Source organism: Scleropages formosus, chromosome 5, assembly GCF_900964775.1.
Source record: "Scleropages formosus chromosome 5, fSclFor1.1, whole genome shotgun sequence".
Classification (NCBI taxonomy): domain Eukaryota; kingdom Metazoa; phylum Chordata; class Actinopteri; order Osteoglossiformes; family Osteoglossidae; genus Scleropages; species Scleropages formosus.
The window spans coordinates 2,174,863-2,196,545 of record NC_041810.1 but is presented as its reverse complement, the minus strand read 5'-3'; the positions used below and the strand labels follow the sequence as shown (position 1 = coordinate 2,196,545).

The following is a 21,683-nucleotide window of genomic DNA, read 5'->3' as shown; positions in this document are numbered from 1 at the left end:
TCATCAGCTTCCGGCTATTTCTCACTTTCTCATGTACACAATTAGAAGGTTAATAATACACATGTCCACTGATACATTGACAGGTTCGGTTCCGTTAAATCATCTTTTATACAAGCGATACTTTGATTTTTAATTGTAACAATTTTTAATTTGAATCCACGTCAAAACTGAAGCCAATTCAAAATGACTGAAAAATACACTGTCTGCCGTGAACATGCGTGGCCCTTCTTATTTTGTTATTAACTGCTGACGCTCACAAACACCAGACGTGAGGTGTAAACGTTGTGGAAGGGAGTTGAAGGAAGGCGCCAACACACTCGTAGCTATTCCGTTTCAGTTGTGACTCAGGGCCCTTTGCTGCCAACTAACGGATGGACGCGGAAGTGCAGGTTCTTTTCGCTCAGCAGCATACAGAAACATTAGAAAAGGTAAAAGTGAAGAAAATACTTCAGGTGCAGGAAATGCTATTTATACATATATAGAAAAATCTATTTTTTTTCCTACATTTTTGAGTTATGTAAACTCAGTGAATCTAATACTCGTGACGACGAGTGTATAGGGAGGAGGAACAATAGATTCGCTGCAGCGTGTTGTTAGGGGAGGAAGTTTTATGACCGGACTACTTCCGGTTACACCGATGCAGCATGAAGAAGGAGCAAGTTGTGAATTGTCAGTTTTCGGCCTGGTACCCGCTGTTTAAAAAGCACACGATTAAAAGGTATGATGCGGCATAGTCGTGTAAAATACTCTACAATAACCGATATGCGACGCCTCCGAATTAAGTTCTATGGCCCGTGAAGCCGGGTATCGTTGTGTACAGCTGAGCTAGCTGCTATGCTAACAGGAGTGTCTCCCAGTCATGTCCAGCTGCGTTCTGAGGACAGTCGTCTTGGAGCCAGAACAGCATCGAGCCATGATGATGGGAAACCGTTAAAAGATTCAAAGTTTTGAAAACATGGTAAAAAACATTTAGTACGAAGCTGACGTACCCGAGTCTTGACGGCTACGTCGTGGTGGTACACAGATGTGTTTCAGTACCACGTGACGTAGCCACAATAAGCCGGTAGTCAGGCAGCTTCATTAAAACTCATTTAAAGTAACTTAGAGTCTGTTGTCTCCGATCCACTACCGACTGTTGACCAACTCATCGTATAAATGTGTGGCCACTGACAATTATTATTAATTGTACTAATTTATTTACCAGTTGGAGTTTGCTTTCAATTCATGACGTCACGTCCACAGCAGTTCCACAGTGTTTGTTTACATTTCTCTGATGCTTTTCTCATAGCGACTTAAAATGTTAAGGTACTTACAAGTATTACAAGCTTACCGTTATTTACCCATACAGCTGGGTGATTTTCTTGGAGCAGTTTAGCATGATTGCCTTGCTCAAGGGTGCTACAGCCAGAGGTGGGGCTCGAACCCGTAAACCTTCGGATCCAAAGGCTCTAAGCACTGCACTGTCAGCTGGCCCACGTTGTTGTCCCCTGCTTCAGATCATAAGGTCATAATCTGAGTGGTTGTTTCTGTTTTCCAGCGTTATTCTTGCCTTACCTCAGAATGTGATCGACTATCTGCTAGATGATGGAACGTTGGTAGTGTCTGGCAGGTGGGTACCGTACATGAGCACAAAGGCTCCTCAGGTTATGAATGTTCAGAGATACAAATGTTTTGTCATTTTTCTTTTTATTTTTGATTTTCTTCCCTTGTCTGTTTGAAGTGCAGCAAACGAGACGTGTGTTTAGCCGCCGGGTCCGTGGGTGGCAGTAAAGGGCAGGCGGAGGAGGAGTGTGGGACCACCTTTACTGAACTCACTTCCAGTTTTTATAGCTTGCATCTGGTCTTCCTGAGTGTTACTAATTGAAGCAGTGCCAGTTAGAAAAGGTGTACTGCTATATGATGCTGATATATACCAAAACAGTGTGGTGTTTTTTAGGATGCCATAAGTGTATTATGGGAGACCCAAGTGGGGATAATAATCAGTATTGTTGAGAGAACGACAGCCATTGTATATATTTATGAGACGAGTTGGTCAATAGTTAGCATTAAATAGGAGTTTGTGGAGATAAAATTTAAAATAATCTGTTAACAAAGCTTGATGTAAATAAAAATAAAAGATTTTACAGAATTCTTAATTTTTTTAAATAATATTTTTTGTAACATTTAAAAATTATGGATCTGTCTTGATTGATTTAGGAGCAATGTTGACTTTGGAGTTAGAAATAAAAGGGATAATGAACAGTTCTTTGCTCTCACTTATTTGATTTAGGTGAGCAGTCGATGCACTGAACATGATGTTCTTCTGTCAAGCTTTTTTTTATGCTCAGCACAGCGTCAAAACGGCATGCAGATAGGTAGTACGCCACGAAAAGTCAAATATGTCCACATCCATAGAGCAAGAGCTCAGGGTCAGAAGGTTACAATTTATCACGGGTATAATCATGCAGTGCTTTCTAATAACTTCCAGAAGGGTGTCCAGATATTGCAGAACTGATTGTGTTCTCGTGCAAATGTCAGCTCTCTTCTGTAAGGCTCAAGTAATATTTTTGTTTTGTTTGTTTGATAATTACCTCAGCCACTCACCACCGTCTCAGACAAACAACAATGACTTTGATGAAGACGAGGAAGTCCAGGTATTGCATGAAGAGTTTATATACCTCATTGTGTATTCAGTGATTAAACTTGGCTTTTTTCAATATTTACCTAAATATCTTTGTGTTGCTTTTCATTGCCAGTGGTCCGACGATGAGACGACTGCAATTGTAACAGTAAGTACATCTTATTTTAGAGTTTTCTGTTCTCTTTTTTCCGTAAATTGTCAGGTCATTTACTTAGCAATTGAAGTCAAGGAGAAAAGTCAGATAATAGACTAACAGATTAAAATATTGGACACTTTTACCAGGTTGTTTTACCAGTTATAGCCCAGCTGTGGAGTTTAATTAATTTGCCAGAGAATTGTCAGTATTTCAGTGTTAACGGATAAGATTTTTTTTTTTTAAGTGAATAAATATGTGGTCGTAGAGATGATTTAGGCTCAGAAAGGAAAAAGGCTGCGCTTTGTATTATTTTTCTGTTGAAAGACAGACAGTTTTTGTGCCTTCACTATATAATAGTATAAATGGAAACTAGTAATCTGTACACTAACGACATTTAAAGCTACAGAATGAAAGCAGTGTTTTGTTGAATGGAATTTAGATCACTTATAAAGGAATTAATTGTTTTTACCGATAAACCAGGTTTGCGTTAATCTGCGCTGGAGATACTGTGTCCAGGGCTGACTGCTGCTCCTTTTCACAGGCCCCCGAGTTCCCAGAATTCAACGCCAAGGTGCAAGAAGCCATAAACGCTCTCGGGGGCAGCGTCTTCCCCAAGCTCAACTGGAGTGCCCCACGGGTAAGGCACAACACGCTTGTGCAGGGTGTGCTGAGCTCCAGCCAGGTCCAGCACAGCAGGTCCACTAATCCATTGCTGCCTCTCTTTAAGAACTCTCTGTGTCTGCCACTGAGGTGCACAGTTTCTCTTCCTGCAATCAGAAATCTTCAGAACATGTAAAGTTTGCTGCTGGATTTGATTATGAGAGATGGATAGCTGTAGCAGTCCTGTCTTAGTCCACGAGACTTGGAATCAGACCAAAAGAACTAATGGATTGTTTTCAATATTGTAAACATGAGAGTCAATGTTGTGTCATTTACGGTGAAAATGTAAGTGACAAAGGTATTTCGGGATCATGGCCAAGGGGTCTTACAGTGTACACACTTGCTTGATTAGGTAGCAGATGGTGCAGTGGTTAGAGCTGCTAAATAAATAAATGTAAAATTAAATGTTAGCGTAATTGAGCTTGAGTAAGATGCTTGTCTAAATGTCACATACCATGAGGGCTGAAGATCATGTGTTTTCTCAAATATTTATATTAGTGCGTTAATGCTATTAATTTGGTTTTGTCCTTTCAAGTACAAGTTATCTTTGTTTTTTTTGTTTTGTTTTTTTTTGATTGCAACCTTAAAGGCAAGTTAATCAAAATTCTTTATGATTACATTTTTGCAAATGCCGATCAAACTATTTCTTTTTCACAGATTACATAACTGTTACGGATTGTCAAAATGGCAGTTGTTTGTCTTACGGCCCCTGAAACATCATGTGCACAGAAAGCATCCATCCACATGACTTTTGGAACTCCTGTGTCCTCCAGGATGCCAACTGGATTGCCCTCAACAGCTCCCTGAAGTGCCGCAGCTTGAGCGACATCTTTCTGCTGTTCAAGAGCTCTGACTTCATCACCCATGACCTCACGCAACCGTGAGTGTGTACTTCTGTGCCACCGCTGTCTGGCCATGCATATGGCTCATGGGTAGAAATAAATTGCCTTGTTGTCTTTGTTCACTCTCCTCTCACATCCTTACAGACTGCAGAAGAAGCAAAGTAATGGGGGAATGTGGACTTAATGGTCTCACACCACATTAAAATTGCAGCTCATGGTGTCACACTCCTTTATGGGAGAGATGAGAACCCACTGGGTTTTAACAGCAAGGTTTCGTACAAAGAAAATTGGCTGCAAGACTTTAGGAACATAAATACTCTTGTTCATACATAGTATGAAACAACAGGTTTAGTATTAACTAATTTAGCTGATGCTTCTCGCCAAAAGTCACTGACAGTGTTAAGCTACTTACATTGATTTATCCATTTATACAGCTCGGTAATTTTTCCTGTATTATTTCAGAGTAAGAACCTTGGTGAAGAACGCTACAGTAGGAAGTGGGATCTAAAATTTGTGAGCAATGCTACATATTGCGACTGACTGTATCAGTACGTTTTACAGAGTAAAAGAGAGTGATCATGTGTCTGTCTGGAATATACCCTTTCTCACATCCCGTATTTCAGGGACAGACTTCAGGCCTTAGCAAAGATAAGGTAGAAGTGATCGTTTTGTTACAGGTACTATAAATATGTTGCTGTCATTGTCACACAAATAAATGGTTTTTTGTGGTATTTTAAGGAACATTTTCTATCTAGGAACCTGTTTTTCCATTCGAAATCATGGTAATTTGACCCCCCTCACAACAGGAATCCGGCTCATGGGGTGATTTCATGGAACAGTTAATCTTGTTATGTGAGGAATGTCTGTGTATGTAATTGATATTACAGCAGTTTGATGATTTATGCAGTAATTATTTAACAGTAAGGCAAATACCACAGTGTGGGTGCTGTTCTGTACTGTATTTCCTCTAATACAATGAAAGCACATGTTGAGCCTCACCCAGAGTAAGTAAAGATGTCTGAATATGACATAAACGTGACTGAATATATTCCATAGTCATCCTCACAGTGGCTGCTTTATATTGGTTATTAATAGGCAAGGTGACAGATTGTCCTCCTCCTTCTGTAGTTTATAGAAGTCAGTTTGGGAGAATGAAGTCCCTGGAAACTACTCGATAGTGTCGAACATCTGCTTCATCACATGTCCACAAACCACTGCTATGCTACAGTTTGTTGGAAAATCACTGGCTGAGTTATGTAACTTAAAACCATTGCTTATGTAATCTCTTAAAAATGCCTCCTAAAATATATCCGTGTTATTGTGTGTTGTGTTTTTCTACAAAAAGCTTTGCGCTAAAACCGTTACCTTTTCCAGAGCTGTTCCACCATAAATGTCACTAGAATGAGGCAACGACAGTATTGTGGAGCGAGGTACTTACCTCGAACTGATAGAGTAAGAATACCCTGCTGGGTAACTGTGTACTGTAATAGGTAACTGTGTACATGTTGTTTAGTGCTGTAAGGCATGAAACACAAAGCTAAATAAGAGAGAGTAAAATAATAATGATATTAATAGATTGCCCTGTATGGTAGCAGTGGGCTCCTTGTTTGGTCACTGGCAGTGCTCTTGTCCAGCTTTCCAGCTCCTTTGCTCCCGCTGACCTCTCATTTCCCTAAAAGCTCTTGGTTCCTATTGATTAGCAGCTCTGCTAAGAGCCGCTCTGTGCCACTGCTGCAGCCCACACGGGTGCCAACTCGAGCTCTGCTGCGTTTCACATTTGTCTTGTGCGGTGACGTTCAGAATAAATTTTGAGGGAACTTTTTTTTTTAAAAAAATTACCAGCTCCTGGGTAAAGAAATACCCTTTAAAATCTACAGGAAAAATGCAGCATTTCAGAACATTTATAACTGGTCGGTTGGTCTTTGATTGCAACATAGTGGCCCTAGCCTCTACACCACTTGCTGTCCCATATCTTTAAAATGAGCCCAAAAAACCTTTCTGTAATAATGTCAGACATTTGGGATTTTTAATAAATGTTGAGATCCGTTTTTGTCCATTTATTGCAGTAAATTCTCCATACATAAAATTACTGAAGAATGGGTGTGCAGGAAATGTACAGTATAACTTCAACAACTGTACAGTATGCAGGTTCCAGTAGGGTCTAGGAACCCAACTGCTGCCCCTCCCAAAGTGCCAAGAGTGAGAGATGCATCTGAGTCCAGCACTGATGGAATTTTAAGTTTAATTCACTTCATTTGACTGAAAAAGGAAGAAGCAGTTTAGCAGTTGTTGAGTTCAGATGTGTTTACTGTTGTTCCATCTGTAATCATGTCACTATGTCGCTCCCAGGTTCCTCCAGTGCAGTGATGACTCTCCAGACCCACCGATCAGCTATGAGGTACGTCACCGCAGTGATATGGCTAGAGACCAGAGTAATGAGGTTCCCTGGGACACGGCTGCTGACGGCCCTGTTGGTGAGGACCATGGGCTTTGTGTTGGATTCACTGTTAACACTCCAGTTTATCCACGCATGACCAGACCTTGGGTGACCACATTCTGGAATGACTGGACAGGCTAGTGCATCATATTATTATTTTTTTTTAATTTTGTGCTCCAGAAGTTTAAAAAAAAAAACGTTAATCAATGAAATGAAACCCAAATTTGTTAAACGTCCCACAATTAAAATATTTCATAAGCATAAAACCGTCAGTACATAACTTAGAAATATGCTTTTTTAGAAATGCAGAATTGGGCGATCATTCTCATTAAGAACATTGGTAGTTTTCCTTCTCAGTTGTAGGATATGGGGCAAAATGAAACCAGATTTGTTTAAAAATGATTATTTCTATTTTAAGTGATTTGTAGGTATACAGCTCTTAATACACTACATGAAAAATATGTACCTAAAGTTTGTTTTAAAAATTTAGTTAAACTGGAACATCTTATTTACATATAAAAGATTATCATCATGCCAGAATGATTTTTAAAAATCGTGCTAATGATATACAATATACATTTATGATAAATACAATATGTGTCATGTTCAAAATATCATTTGTGGTATATTATATGTCATATGACGGTCAGTCACATGACTGATTCTCCAACCCCCTGGTAGTTTGGTCATTTGAAGATGAACTGTATTCACGGAACGTGAAACGTGGTCACTGATGTTGGAAGTGTTCCCTCTATTCTCTCTCTATTAAAATGAGCTAAAGCAGCACAGAAACAGTGTTAATGGCAGAGTGGTCAATGTTTGGTGATCCCTGCTGCCAGCTTGCTTTAGTGGAGACAGGAGAACGGCTGCAGCTCCTCCACCTGTGCGTGCGTTCACCAAGTGTTGCCCCACCCTCACAGCTCGTCCTCAGGAAGTGGAGTGAGCTGATCCCCGGGGGAGAGTTCAGGTGCTTTGTCAAGGAAAACAAGCTGATAGGTAAAGTACCACGCCGGTACTGCAGAGCAGGGGCAGTGACTCATTGTGGGTGGGGCTGCTTTTTATGAGTACAGATGATGCATGTGACGGGAATGGCAGCTGTAACCTCTGCGCCACCAGTTACCTCCCCACTTGATGGCACTATTCACACTAGAGGACAGTGTGGTCAAAGCCTTGACCGGTCTCTCTAACTGCCCCTGTCAGGTATCTCCCAGAGAGACTACACTCAGCACTACCAGCACATCTCTAAGCAGCAGCTCGACATCTGCCATGCCATCCAGGAGTTCTTCACGAACCACATCCAGTACAAGTTCTTGGATGAGGACTGTGAGTGTTTGTTTGTCTGGTCAAGCACGCTTCTGTGTTTGCGTTGAAATAGGCCTCTGCTGTTAGTGGCTTAAAGAACCATATATGTTCTCTTTGACTACAGGCAGGATGATTAATGATTTGTGTTTGCAAGTCATCCAGTATTTTGTATAGATTTTTATGTTTTGTGCAAGCAGTACATGTAAAATAGTTTTTTTGTTTGTTTTTTGAGTGTGTGTTTGTATTATAGCTCATGGCTTTTTGTTTATCTTTTACAGTTGTTTTTGATGTTTACAGAGACAGCCAGGCAAGTACTGTTGGTTTGTTATTCTCAATATGTTGTGCCACTAGAGTAATTTGAATATCTCAGTCACTGTCTGGGCCAAATATATAAATTGTTCAGTTTCTCTTCCACAAGTGTCTTGCAGAAAATGTTTTATAACCTCCACAAACATCGAAAAACATGCATTTGCAATTTTGTGGTTTAAACTTCTGGAACCTTCAGAAGCAAGTTTGGTGTGGTTTCATTGAATTGAGACCGCCCTGAGTGAATGCATAGTTTGTTTCTGACAGGGTAGAGTCTGGTTGATTGATCTAAACCCCTTTGGAGAAGTCACCAATTCCCTGCTCTTCACCTGGGAGGAACTGACCTCTGGACAGAACCTGAGGGCCGAGCAGGCTGAAGGAGCCCTTTCCCAGCAGGTCAGCAGAGATATCTCCCCTGGGTCTGAAACTGACAACATGCCCCACAGCAGTAGCTGACATGATTCCATTTTGTTGGCATCTCCATCGTAAATACACTGGTTCCTCGTGCTACAAAGTATTTGAGTTGGGAATTTTCAAAAATATAAACATTTCCCAGTTTGTTTTCAGTAATATTTTCTTCACCTGTAGTTTCTGTCATTTGCACAGTTATGAATCCACTTCCAGTCCCTGTTGCGTTCGTGACTCGAGGACCCAGCGTATCACTGTGGAACAAAGTAAAAATCTGAAATGTACATTTTTGGTGCTCAGTGGAAAAATCTTTGAATAAAGTTAGCTTTTAATTAGCACAAAATGTTCAAGAACGCATAAGTCACAGTAGTTATTATGCTGCTGACAGTGAGACGAGCAGAGTTGTGCGCAGTTGTTCACGGTGCAGCCTGCCGAACCAATGGGGGGGCAACCGTAATGGCTCTAATTTGCGTCGGTGGGTTGAGTCATTCCCCCGACCCATTAGCATCGCCGTCCTTCAGCGACATTAGCAGGCCATGTGTAATTAAAGTGTGGGAAATATGAGCATTCCGTTTGGTATCTCGCTGTGCAAGACGGGCTAGTTTTTCGTTGCTATGTAGCTACAAAGGAGCAGGTTTGTAAATATATATGTGGCACGACCAACCGTAGGGAGTGTAACTACAGTGCGAAATTAACACTTTTGTTCAGTAGGTGCAGTTGCGGGGTGCTTATAAAACATGTAACTGATACATTTTTCTTGCCTGATTCCTTGTTTTTATTTATATCATGCCATAGCAACACTCAAGCTCCAAGTGATTGCTATCTAGCAACCCAATGAGAATACCATGTTTTCCACTTCGGTTGAATTGTGTATCGTGCTCTTTCCAGCGGGTTTCTCTCAGCACGTAGTGGAGAATAGTGAAAAAGCTCAGAGGGAAGTGCCGCAGGTGCCATAACTATTAACAGTGAGACACAGAAAAGGGTAAAGAAAAGGAGGAGGAAAGAAATCTGCTAATTAAGACGAACTCCTGATGTTCATATGGCCTCACTCTTATGTGGTCCTCAGCGGGTTTGCAGGGGCTCAGGGCCAGGGGGTTCAGTGGAGAGCGCTTTTTGGACCCCCCCTTAGTGCATAGTTCACCCTTGGTGTGCAGATACCCCCAGCAATTTTGAGAGGGGATATGTGTGTGTGCTACAGATATTGATATTATTATAGTGTGTCATGGAGGGCAGCGCCAACAGCTTTACCAAGTCTGCCAAGGAGGTGTTAACGAATACTTTGGCTCCTTGTGTTACAAACGTTCGAGTTAAGAATTTTCAAAGATACAAACATTTTCCACGTAGTTATTCTTAAATGTATTTTCATCATGGTTCCATTTTCTAAATTTTTGCTTTTGGCCATCTAGCAGCCATTAGTTGGTAGTAAAAAGCACCCAAACATTGGACCGCCTTTGATCAATAGCTCATATCTGATGTTTGCTCAGTGTTAATCAGTAACAAGATGAAGAACATTGCTAAATTTTATGGGATGAATTGGTCTGCATTTGGCATTAAATAGGAGTTTGTGGAGAGAAGATTTTTTAAAATTTTCCAGTCACACACACACATTTTCTGAACCGCTTGTCCCATACGGGGTCGCGGGGAACCGGAGCCTACCCGGCAACACAGGGCGTAAGGCCAGAGGGGGAGGGGACACACCCGGGAGGGGACACACCCAGGACGGGACGCCAGTCCGTTGCAAGGCAACCCAAGCAAGACTCGAACCCCAGACCCACCAGAGAGCAGGACCTGGCCCAACCCACCGCGCCCCCCAATTTTCCAGTCATTTAAAACATATTTATATGTTGATATGTTTAGACTGTGTAGATACAAAGAAAGCTGAAAGTAGCCAGAAGGAAATGTTTGTGAGATGAATCGTTTGTCTGTCAGAACTGAATAAGAGGTTGTGGAGGTGATATGCTTTTAGCCTTAGTAATTTAAAAGGAGTTTTAATTTTAATGTAGTTAGAACTTAATAAAAAAAAAATAAGCATTACACTGAGACTGACTTGCGTCCCATCTAGGATGTACCCTGCCTCGCACGCTGTGCTTTCGGAATATGCTCTGAACTACTACAGCATGTGACAAAAGGTTGTTGATAATAAATGGATGCAACTGTTACAGTATTTTTAGTGTATTATGACTTTGAGGTTTTTGCACAACCTAATCTGTACATAAATAGAAGGGTGTCTGTATTGTTCATCTTTTATTGATAGTGACTTGGTGGTATAAGTGTTTTTGAGATCATCAGTCTGTTTGTAGTTCATAACTTGAAAAGCATTTTTAAACCCTAAACTATAGTCAGTAAAGGCTTAATAACATGTATGTGCCTCAGTTTATCATATGTTGGATTTTGACATGGACATAAGGCAAGCAGTGATTTTGATCCCTTGCAGTCTCAGCTATAGCAATTGAACGTGTCTTCTTGTCTGAGGCACTGGTAATAAAAACGTGTGTGTGTGTGTGTGTGTGTGTGTGTGTGTGTGTGTGTGTGCGCGCGCGTGTATGTGCACGCACAGGATGGCCCTTTGTTCCGCTACACCACCAGTGAGGTGACAGTCCAGCCCAGCCCATGTCTCAGCTACAGGATCCCACGGGACTTTGTGGACTTGTCCACTGGAGAGGATGCTTATAAACTCATCGACTTCCTGAAGCTGGTGAGACAACTGCGCCTCTCTGTGGCCCCTGTGCACATCTTGCCTGTTCGGTGGGCTCAGGACTAGAAAATATATACTTTAGAGGAAAAAGAGCACTTCAGTCTGATCTCTGACTGCTGACAACACACATACAGAATGTGTCAAAGAAATGTATACTTTCGCTGGTCTGATGAGCTATGAACATTTTGAAGGATTAGGCCTAATTCCACATTTATCTCAAACCCTTCTTTGTTTTCATGCTGAATATCTTCCTCAAATTACGTATGGACCTTTTTTGGACCCCCTTTTTTTTTTTGTTTGGCCACAATGTCACTAGATGTTAATGTTACTTTAATAACGTTTATATTATTTTAACCTGAATATATGACGTTAATGACAATATATAGGAAGGCACTATGATGCAGTGTAGCATTCATGTATATAAATTGTTTATATATCCTTATGTTTCCTGTAATACAGTATTAAGGGTATTTTCAACTAACGACAAAGTCGATAATGAATTTCACTGCAAGTGGAGGAGCACCAGTGGAGATATTTGTTATGAAGTATAAAGTAACATGTGGTTGTTCAGGAGAGAGACCATATGGAGGTTAATCTGTGTAAATGTGTCAGTGATTACTGGTATCCTAGAATGTGTACATTCAGTTTCTCCAATTAATAAAGCACTGAAGCGGCACAAAGTCTTTCTTGCAGTTCATGCAGATCCCCGCTCTTGGTTTGTGTGTTTGTTTGTTGCTTAGAATGGCTGTAAACAGCTGACAGCATAACTTGGCGTTTGATTGCTGTGTGTTTCTGTGTTTCTTTGCAGAAGAAAAACCAGCAACAGGAGGAGTCTGATGAGGAGGCGTGAGAGCAGCAGGATCAGCAGCCCCCTGCAGAGTCACCTAGTGTAGCGCAGGGTGCATGCACACAGAACTGGGGGCGGGGGGGTCTGGGCTGCTGCCATGCCGGACTGGTGAGAACCTACTCTGCTCCACTTCGACGCGCCTCAGTCACCCCTCAACAGCCCTAAACACACCCCTCTCTCCACACATTGGCTCATCTTTCATAATAGGCTTGGGTGCGGTCGAAGTGTGAAGCTGGGCGATTCCCATGACACTCAGAGAACATGGGTAGTGACTCTGCTTGCCAGGTTCCACCACAGCACCCGACAACACTGGTCTCGGAAACCACGGTCCTCTCTGTTAATCTCTGAGGTCCATCAGCAGCTAATGGAGTCATGTTAACAGGTGTGGCAGCTGCTCCGGGGGTCGGGGGGGGGGGTCCTCATATATCTGTAAATGGAACTGTGTGTATCTCACATGTCTGGAGATCACTTGTGGAGCACAGAGGACAAAAGAAGCAGTTCCAATAATATTCAGTGTTTTCGAGTTATTGAGTGTTTTTGGTTTCCTCCCCCATTTTTCGCTGTGCAGAGTAACAGCGCAGAACGGAGCTATGCGGCTTCTTCCAGCACAGTGTTATTTATTTCAATTGACCAAGAAATATGCAATTTCTGCAGACATTCCACTCTCAGATCGTTAATGTGGGCCTTGCTGTGGTGGGTGGCGGTGTTGAACTCACGGTGACTACATTTGTACGCCCATTTCGGGCTCTAATAAAACACAGATGTGCTGTAGCTCTGTTGTGTGTGCAAGAGGGTGTCAAGTTCACGTTTTATGGCTGCCTGTTCAAATATGTGTGCTGTGGTTGCATAACTAGGACATTTTACAATATAAACATGTTTTACATCATTGTCTTTAATTATGGTTATAATGACAGCGGTAAGTTACATGCCACAGCTTGTTGACTTTATGTATGTAAGGGATGAAAAGATCACAAGCAACGACAGGCGGCTTATAAAGACATCACAAGCCAGTAACTGAGCTTTAACCCCATAAGGTTCCTCAGGATTTAGTAAATATTTAGTAAATACTAAATTATAAATGGTGAAAGCGTTCAAACCTAGCCCAACCTCTGAAAGCTTAACTTTAAATATACTCAATAAACAAATATTTCAATTCACTTTTAGGTATGAAACCTATTTTTCTCTGTATTAAAAATATTTAAAAATTTTAATATTAGTGTCTAGAGCATTGAAAACTAGGAAATTATGTGTATATATGGTAATCAAACCCAGTCACAAAAGCCAGATATTTAAGGAACAAATGATCAGCATAAATAGAAATGTCAGGCACTATATGAATATATCATATGGAGTGGAGGTGAGTGATATGTTGTGTGAAAGTCTGAGTGCTGCAAAAGTCTCAGATACAGCAGCTGAAAGTGTTATTTGTGAAATGTACATGTAGCAAGGACACATGAAAATATGGATACTCAGAATTTGTTTTCCTTTCAATTTCCAGCACATCCAAAGACCCTTTACATTTATTTTATGATGCTTTTCTCCAAAGGGACTTTATGAGTTAAGCTACTGGCACTGACTTTACCATTTATACAGCTGGGTAATTTTTACTGTGTCAGGTTAGGGTAAGTAAATGGAGGTGGGGGGGTAGTGGAACAGGGGATTGCGCTACTGCCTCAAAGCGCCTGGGCTAGTTGGGTGTTGGTTTGAGTCTAGCTCACTGTGTGTGGACTTGGTATGCTCTTCCTGTGTCTGTGGGTTTTCTCCCGCGACTCTGGTTTCCTCTCACACTCCAGAGCCATGCAGTTAGCGTGAATCGGATGCTTTAAATTGCCCGCTGTGTATAAGTCTATGAGTGTGTGGCTACCCTGTGATGGACTGGTGTCCTGTCCAGGGTGTTCGCCACCCCCCAAGCCTTGTGCCCAGGATTCCAGGATAGGCTCTGGACTGCCATGACCCTGATCAGGATAAGTGGTTACTGAGAGTGACTAAGAGAGGTGAAGAAAGTGCAGTTCAAAATAAGAAATCTCGAAATGTTTGTGACTTTAAAAATCTGTACATTGGGCATTCATAACACAAGAACAAATTCAGTGAAACTGCATTTCTTTGGATGGTGGGGGAAACTCCTGCAAACTCCACCAAGATTCATTCAAATCCAGAGCCCCGGGATTGAGAACTACCACAGCCAGTCTTATCACACTTTGATGTGTCAGGCTGGGAAAAGTCATATTTTCATTGACGAAAATACCTTGGAATATGCAAACAGTGTCAGTGTCCTCCTCTAGGGGGCGACGTGCACCTAAAAACGTGCAGACTGTAATTTGTCCATTTTCAGTACTCACTCCTCCATGGTGGGTAGGGCGACCCAAAGGTGGTCCTTCACCAGTCCACCTAAGCGGTGCCATTAACATGTGATGGGAAACCAGAGCACCCTGAAGAAATGCAGCAAAAGCTGGACGGAATACGTTGCGGAATGATTAGAGCTGCTGGGAAGGACCTGGATTCATATTTCACTTCTTGCTGTAGAACTGTTGATCAAGGTACTTACTGAGTCAATACAATAAAAATGACCTTGCTGTATAAATAGGTAAATCACTGTAAATGGTTTTAGATAAATGTCAGAGAAATAAATTTATAACACCCAACTTAGGCTTTTATATTTCATTAAGTATTTGTGCATTTACTTTTTTATTTCGAAATGAAAATGTTCATATTTGCAAACATGCCTCCTCTTGTCCGTTGAATGAAATTTAAATGCCATCAAAGAAATTACTTTTTTTATGCCACATCTCTTTGGTCCAATATGTATATTGTTTATTTTCAGAATTACTCAGGCTCCTTATGTGCTGCTCAAGTGCTCTCGGTTTCACTGACTGATTGATCTGTAGGGGGTTTCAACTGCCTGAAAAGTCCTGTGAGTCTCATTGTTTTTCTCAGTAGAAAGATAGAGAAAAGCACATTGATTGTGTATTCAGAGAGGACTGGGTCTCCTGGTGCTCAGTGCAAAGATCCAACAGCCGCAGCCAGTTGCCCAGTGGACAGACAGCAAACCTGCGTCAATTTTCCCATCTCTGTTTTCGCTTTGTTGCGATGGATCTTGCCGGACGTAGCTACAGCTTGGAATAACCTGTGTCCTTTCCCCTGGTGCCTCGATACGTCAGGCCTGGTCTCTACAAAAGTGGGCACAGGCTCCAGGCCGTCATTGTGCAACAAGAAGGGTCAGGCAAGCGGTGGGGAACACAGGCCACAGGAGGCCCCGCCCACTTTGCGGAGAATCACCAAGCAGAGAGATGGCCCTCCTCAGTCTCCTGGGAACCGTGAAACGATTAGCCTCCTGCAGCGAGCAAGAACACAGGGAGAGCCCTGTCACATCAAACTTGTGAGACTTGCTGACTCAGTGCTGGCCTTGGGGGGAGGAGGGGGGGGAGTAAGAGCAGGAGGGAGGGGATGATGGATTTTCCAGAGTCGAAGAACTGCAGTACTTTGCGGCTGGAATACTCATGAGCTTCCCACCAGTGTGCCTCTTGGTGGCTCAAGAAGCCCAGAAGCTGTTACAGGAGGCCACCAGGTTACATGCGGTCTCCACGTCACGGATCTCAGTGCTGGATGAGTCAGCGACTGACATTTTCATGCTGAACCACAGTGACTGATGATCAAGGTCAAGAAAGGTCAAGTGTGGGTTCAGCCCTAATGGCATGCAGCCAATGAGAAAGCACCGTGCTCAGCATGGTGATTTCGGACATAGATCCACGAGGGAAAAGATGTCAAGATTGTTAGGTTCTCGAATTTGACTCCGATGAGGAGTAATGAGCTCCCTCTGTCCCTCAGAGCCGCTGAATCCCATGCAGCTTTCAAGAAGAAGGGTCTCAAAACACCTTTTTAAAATCCCTTCTCCTGATCTCTTAACAGCTCCACAAACTTGCATCACACCATCTGTCACCATCGCCGTTATATTTCCTATCAATTCTACATACAGGTACCTGTGTAATATGTGCTGGCAGGAGCAGTGGCACCGAACCAACTGACTGCTCCAACGCTCAATGTGTCTGCATCTCCATCTTTGCTGTGAAATGCACTGTTGTTTACTCTGAGTTGTACATCTCTTTGGAGAAAAGCATCTGCTAAATTAATACATTTAAGTGAAATTGCAAGAGCAGCGCCAGGATATGCGGATTATGGAACCCCCACAGCACTCGCTGATTGGACCGTTCTGCCGCAGATCCTTAGGTCAGGCTTTACCATAACTTCTCATAAAGGTTAATGAGGTTTATTGCAGTTTGTTTGACTGCATTTACTTTAAACTGGCTGGGCGTATGTCTTAGGAATATGCAGTCCTGCTAAATGTGTTTGCAACAGTATTTGGGAAATGTTGCTAAGTTGCATCTACATGAACTTAAAAGTTGAAGTGAAGAGCCGATAAAGGATTGATTGATTAATTTCAGGTCTTCAAGAGCTGGTGGTCAAATTCTGCCAGTTGCAGAAGGACTCTTGAAGGCACTGAATGCAGCAGTTGCCTTTTCAGTTGACAGCAGAGCCACCAGCGCAGGATGTCCCTGGTTAGTACTTTTCAGAATGAATGAATGAATGAATGAATGAGTGAGTAAGTGGGTTGCCAGTTACAGTACGGGTGGCTGGCTTCAAACAGAACAGAAAAATTGTTTTTCAGCATTTTGGATCGTGTTTATATTTTAAATGTAGTATGCTGTACAAACATAATGGCCAATGAAACAGCAGTAGCCGGAAACAGCCACCAACCGCGTAAAACCAGAGATACTAAGGTGCTGTAAGTGACACGTACCCATGCAGTGTTTTCTTCAAAAATATTTAAATCAAAAAGAGGATTTCTATATAATATAAAAATCTTCGCTTTTGTTTTTAGTAACTTTTGACTGTGCTAAACTGATTACGGGATACAATTACCACAGGCATGGTTTGTGTTTTTTTATATATACAGTGTGTGTGTATAACTACTGTATGTATATGTATACATATATATAAAATCTCCCTGTCACCCCCACATGGGGTGGTGTGTGTCTTTCTCAGGCTCGAGTCCTCTACCAGAGGCCTTGGAGTTTGAGGGCTCTGCGCAGTATCTTAACTGTTCCTAGGGCTGCACTCTTCTGGACAGCGACTTCAGATGCTGTTCCCGGGATCTGCCGGAGCCCCTCTCCCAGTTTGGGGGTCACAGCCCTGAGTGCTCCTATCCCACTGGGACCACTCCGAACTTCACCTCCTGCATCCGTTCCAATTCTTCCTTCATCCCTTGCTACTTCTCAGTCTTCTCATGCTCCTTCTTTCTGATATTGCTGTCACTTGGAATCGCCACATCTATCACAATTGCCCTCTTCTCCTCCTTGTCACCACCGCTATGTCTGGTTTGTTTGGCCACCAACTGCTTGTCAGTCTGGAGCTTGAAGTCGCACAGGAGCTTGGCTCTGCTGTTTTCAACAGCCTTTGATGGTGATATAATGCATTTATACTAATATATAAATATTTATAATTTCATTTGACATTTTGCACAGTTTTATTTAATATGTATAGAAAAGACATGGAACATAATCTATATATACATTATATTTGTGTGTGTGTGTGTGTAATATTTTCCTTGTATAAAAGTCATCATGTCACATAAACTTACTTTTTCAATTAAATCAATGCCCGAGGCCGCGTGGTTGGCGTAAGAATCGATGTGAATATATGTTGTCACTGAGATCGATCCTTCTGCGCGTTTCCTTAATAAACGGGCGTCCCGTTCGAACGAGGCGAGGGCATCCCCTTCGGAGGGAGGGAGGGAGCGAGCGAGCGCGCCTTTGGTGCAATGCGAATTACCACACACACACACACACACACACACACACACACAAAGAGAGAGAGAGAGAGAGAGAAAAGGGGGCGAGGGAGGGAGAGAGAGAGAGAGAGAGAGAGAGAAACACACACACGCACACGCGTGCGCGCGCTCCGCACTGACAGCATCCTCCCCGCTCCCTCATTGCCATAACAACGAACGGAAAAGTCAGCGTGGCTCGACAGAAGCGCGGCGCTCGGAATATGCTGCATCTGAAGGGAACGCGGCAACGGAGGATTTTACACCTTTCCGAGGGCTGATCTCTCGCGCACACACACACACACACACACACACACACTGGTGGTGCTGCGAACCCAAGCCAAGGTGACACCCGGCCCACAAGTATTTACGTAAAGCGATTACCGTGGCGGGCGGCCGGGGCGCGGAGCCGGAGCGCACAGCGCACAGCGCGGAGAAGGAGCCACGCGAAGCAGCGCGGAGAGCAGAGGGGCCACCGAAGCGCACCGATCCGCAGCGCAGCTCAGCGGGGGAGGCGGCCGCGTCCTCAGCCACCACCACCACCACCACAAGCAGCAGCAGCAGCACCAGCTCCAGCACCAGCGCCAGCGCCAGCGACATGGCCCGGGAGAACGGCGAGTGCGCCGGCGGGGACTCGTGGAAGAAGCAGGTGGACGACATCAACAAGATGTTCGAGTTCAAGGAGGTCCTGGGGACGTGAGTAGCGCGCGCGCGCGCCGCCGCCGTCGTCGCCGATCGCCGCTGAAAACGACGCGAAGTTGCTGCGGACGGGAAAAGCGAGGCGAGGGGGTCTCGCGCGTCGCGCGCGCGCCTCCGAAAAGTTGCCCGGAGGAGTCGCGCCGCGCGCTCGTCCTCGTCGGTGCGGAGGGACCGTTTGAAAACGTGTAGGTGCCACGCGTGTCGCCGCGAGACGCTGCCGGATGCGCCGCCGCGACCCCCCCCCCCGCCGCGACCCCCCGCAACCCCGTTATGACCTGTCGGTTTTCGCTCATTCATTGTTCGTGTGCGCGCGCGGTCACGCTCACGGTGGATGTTGTGCGGAGCGCCGTGCAAATTATGGGCAAACAGAGCGCGCGAGTGTGTGTGTGTTTGTGTGTGTCTGTCTGTCTGTCTGTGTGTGTGTGTGTGTGTGTGTGTGTGTGTGTGTGTGTGTGTGTGTGTGTGTGGCTACACAGCCTGTCACATTTCCGTGTACATCATGACGCGCGTGAGCACAATGCACAAGGCGAGCTGCACGCGCCTGTTGTGGGTTTCCTGTTCGCTTCGTCTTTCTCCTTCCTTGTGCTACATTGTTGTTCCGTCACTGAGCCTCCAGATCGCCTCCGTGGGGGTGGGGGTGGGGGTCCGTCCTGGACCTTGACAGGGTCACCTGACCCGGGTTGGCCGGACTTGGGCTGGTTCCCCCGGGCTGCTGGTCGGGCTTGTGTGGGAGAGGTTGTGTGTGTGTGTGTGTGTGAGAGAGAGGGAGAGAGACTGAAGCGATCGACCCCGGTTAGTCTTTCTCCCTGCTAACCCAGCTCAGCCTCATGACCACAGAGAGTCCGCTAAACCCTGACACAGCACGCCAGCCCCCCGCTTGGCGCCACGTCGCGCGTTCCCGGCCGTGGGCCGGAACGCCGGCTCACCGTTCTCTCTAACTGAAGTGCTCTTTGCCAGAGAGCCCGATATTGGCAGGAGGGGAGACGAATCAGGGACAGAGTGGGATTAACGCTCTTGGATTAACAGGCTTTTCGCAACAGACAGGGACTACCGACTACCGCTTCACATGTTGCGTAAGAATAATAAGAAGAGCCATAACAACAGCATTTATTATCTATTAATAGTGTGGCTAATACCATGCAGTTGTGGTGCCCCGGCTGTCCGGTTGTGCTCGTGTTGTCGTTTGCCGAGAAACGACCAGGGTGCACCGGAGTCGGTCTTCCAAGGCAACGTGTCGGGCCCTAGGATACTCCGTGGATGCGTCTCTTTCTCTTCCGAAGCGCAAGCGAAGCGGCAAACGGCACCGGTGTAAAGCGCGACGCCGCCTGTTAGAGGGGCTCGGTCCGCTGCGCTTGCTGCTCCGAGTCCTGGGAGTCATGGTAACTCGGGCTGACATCACCAGTCAAGTCAAGCGGGCAATTCCCATTCCCCCCATTATTCCTGTGTGTGCGTGTGCGTGCGCGTGCGTGAGGGGCTGCACTAGCAGACGGGAGTGTCGGCGGCTGCCTCGGCCCTGTCCGGCTCTGGCCGACGGTTGCGGTCGATGACCTAACCGTTAAATCCTTTTTTTTTTTTACTACGGTAAAAAAAGCCAGCCCCAGTTAGTCGCGCACGTCCGCTTCCCCGCGCGGGGCTTCTGTTAGTGACAAATGTGCAAATTATTTTCGGCAGGAAGCATCTTTTTCCCTAACCCTTATTTACTCGGCTGCTTGTAGCGGAGCTCGGCCTGCCGTCTGTTGCTGACGATCGCGCCCGACTTTGCAAGAGGACCATCTGCGAAGACGCGAGACGCTTTTAAACGCGGAACGGGGTCCGGCACGAGGCGAGAGCACCGTGCCGGAACCTCGTGCCGCCGGCGAACAGTGGGGGTCAGGCGGCGGGTCTCGGCAGCGCGGGAGGACGGCCTCTCGGGCTCGTCGTGGCACCGCGCCGCACGGGATCGAGGACACGGCGCCCGCGCAACCACAGCTGCATTTTTGCTGATGGGATCAAGAGTTACGTGTCACGAAGCCACTTGGCGTCCAAATGCACCCATCTGTCACGGCGCAACTGGTCGTGTGCCGTCCAGGTCAAACGCCGCGCGGGACAGCACGGGCGCTGCAGATGGGGCTCGGCAGCGTGCGTGTGATGTTCTAGATGGTTCTTATTCTGTTCGTACCAATGGCCACCTGTGTGTCATGAGTCATTTTACGTTTTAGTGCACACTCTTTGCACCTTCGTCTTTGGGCTCAGTCGGATATGGAGGCTCATTGCGCTCGTTCTAAGCATGTTTGGAGAGCATCGCCGACAAGATAATATTACCACACCCCCCCAGTTTTTAACTGTCAGTCTGTTTCTGTCACTTATATTATATGGTATGTGTCCTTATGTATGTTTTTTGCAATTCTTTTGGCGCTGAGAGGCAACATGTCATGAGGGGCACTGTTGAGACGTAGTACACCGAAACTGAACTGAGTGCGAGGTCTTCTGATGAAGCCTGTTCCATATGGTGTGTGTGTGTGTGTGTGTGTGTGTCTGGGACAGGGAATTCTTTGTGACAAGGTGTATTCTGTGGATGTGCGAGATGTAAGAGGCCTCTAAGAGGATGTGTTATGTGTGGGTAGGGGGGTGGTACAGCAGTCTATTGGATGGGGGGGGACAGCCTTGGGCGAGGACACGACGTCCTATTCGCGTTAAAGGCCGTCTTACACACGCGCTTCCTTCAGCTCTGTCGGTCCTGATGAGCTCAGCCACCGGAATGAACTCCTACTTGTTCGCAGTTGTGAGCAAATTTCCATTTAGTTTTCCTTTCAAAAATAAATATACATAAACCTGCCTTATGAAGCCCCCCATCATAAAACATTGAAATGTGACCTTCTGACCTTGACCTTAGTATGAGTTGAGTTTGACTCTATCTATCTATCTATCTAT

At 44.8% G+C, this 21,683-nt stretch overlaps 2 protein-coding genes across 2 annotated transcripts in view; both read left to right on the top strand.

Moving 5' to 3' along the window:
* The first annotated feature begins 628 nt into the window (after positions 1-628).
* Positions 629-14,895, top strand: cdc123 (cell division cycle 123 homolog (S. cerevisiae)). The gene is made up of 13 exons (XM_018739545.2): positions 629-718; positions 1,538-1,609; positions 2,576-2,633; positions 2,736-2,768; positions 3,298-3,393; positions 4,190-4,296; positions 6,608-6,656; positions 7,616-7,691; positions 7,896-8,018; positions 8,276-8,304; positions 8,571-8,699; positions 11,269-11,406; positions 12,215-14,895. Exons 1-13 carry the CDS (start codon positions 645-647, stop codon positions 12,254-12,256), a joined length of 1,026 nt encoding a protein of 341 aa, XP_018595061.1. The 5' UTR covers positions 629-644; the 3' UTR covers positions 12,257-14,895.
* Positions 14,896-18,150: 3,255 nt separating this feature from the next.
* Positions 18,151-21,683, top strand: part of camk1da (calcium/calmodulin-dependent protein kinase 1Da) — an 85,124-nt gene continuing 81,591 nt past the window's right edge. Inside the window, exon 1 of the mRNA XM_029251788.1 lies at positions 18,151-18,770. Coding sequence (XP_029107621.1) covers positions 18,673-18,770 — 98 coding nt within the window. The 5' untranslated portion in view covers positions 18,151-18,672. The remainder of the gene's footprint in view (positions 18,771-21,683) is intronic.

Bases quoted from the DNA above. Each gene is read 5' to 3' on its own strand.
- cdc123 (XM_018739545.2), top strand. From the start codon at position 645: ATGAAGAAGGAGCAAGTTGTGAATTGTCAGTTTTCGGCCTGGTACCCG. The intron at 4,297-6,607 runs GTGAGTGTGTAC...TGTCGCTCCCAG, and splicing joins ACCCATGACCTCACGCAACC to GTTCCTCCAGTGCAGTGATG. The intron at 8,305-8,570 runs GCAAGTACTGTT...TGTTTCTGACAG, and splicing joins ATGTTTACAGAGACAGCCAG to GGTAGAGTCTGGTTGATTGA.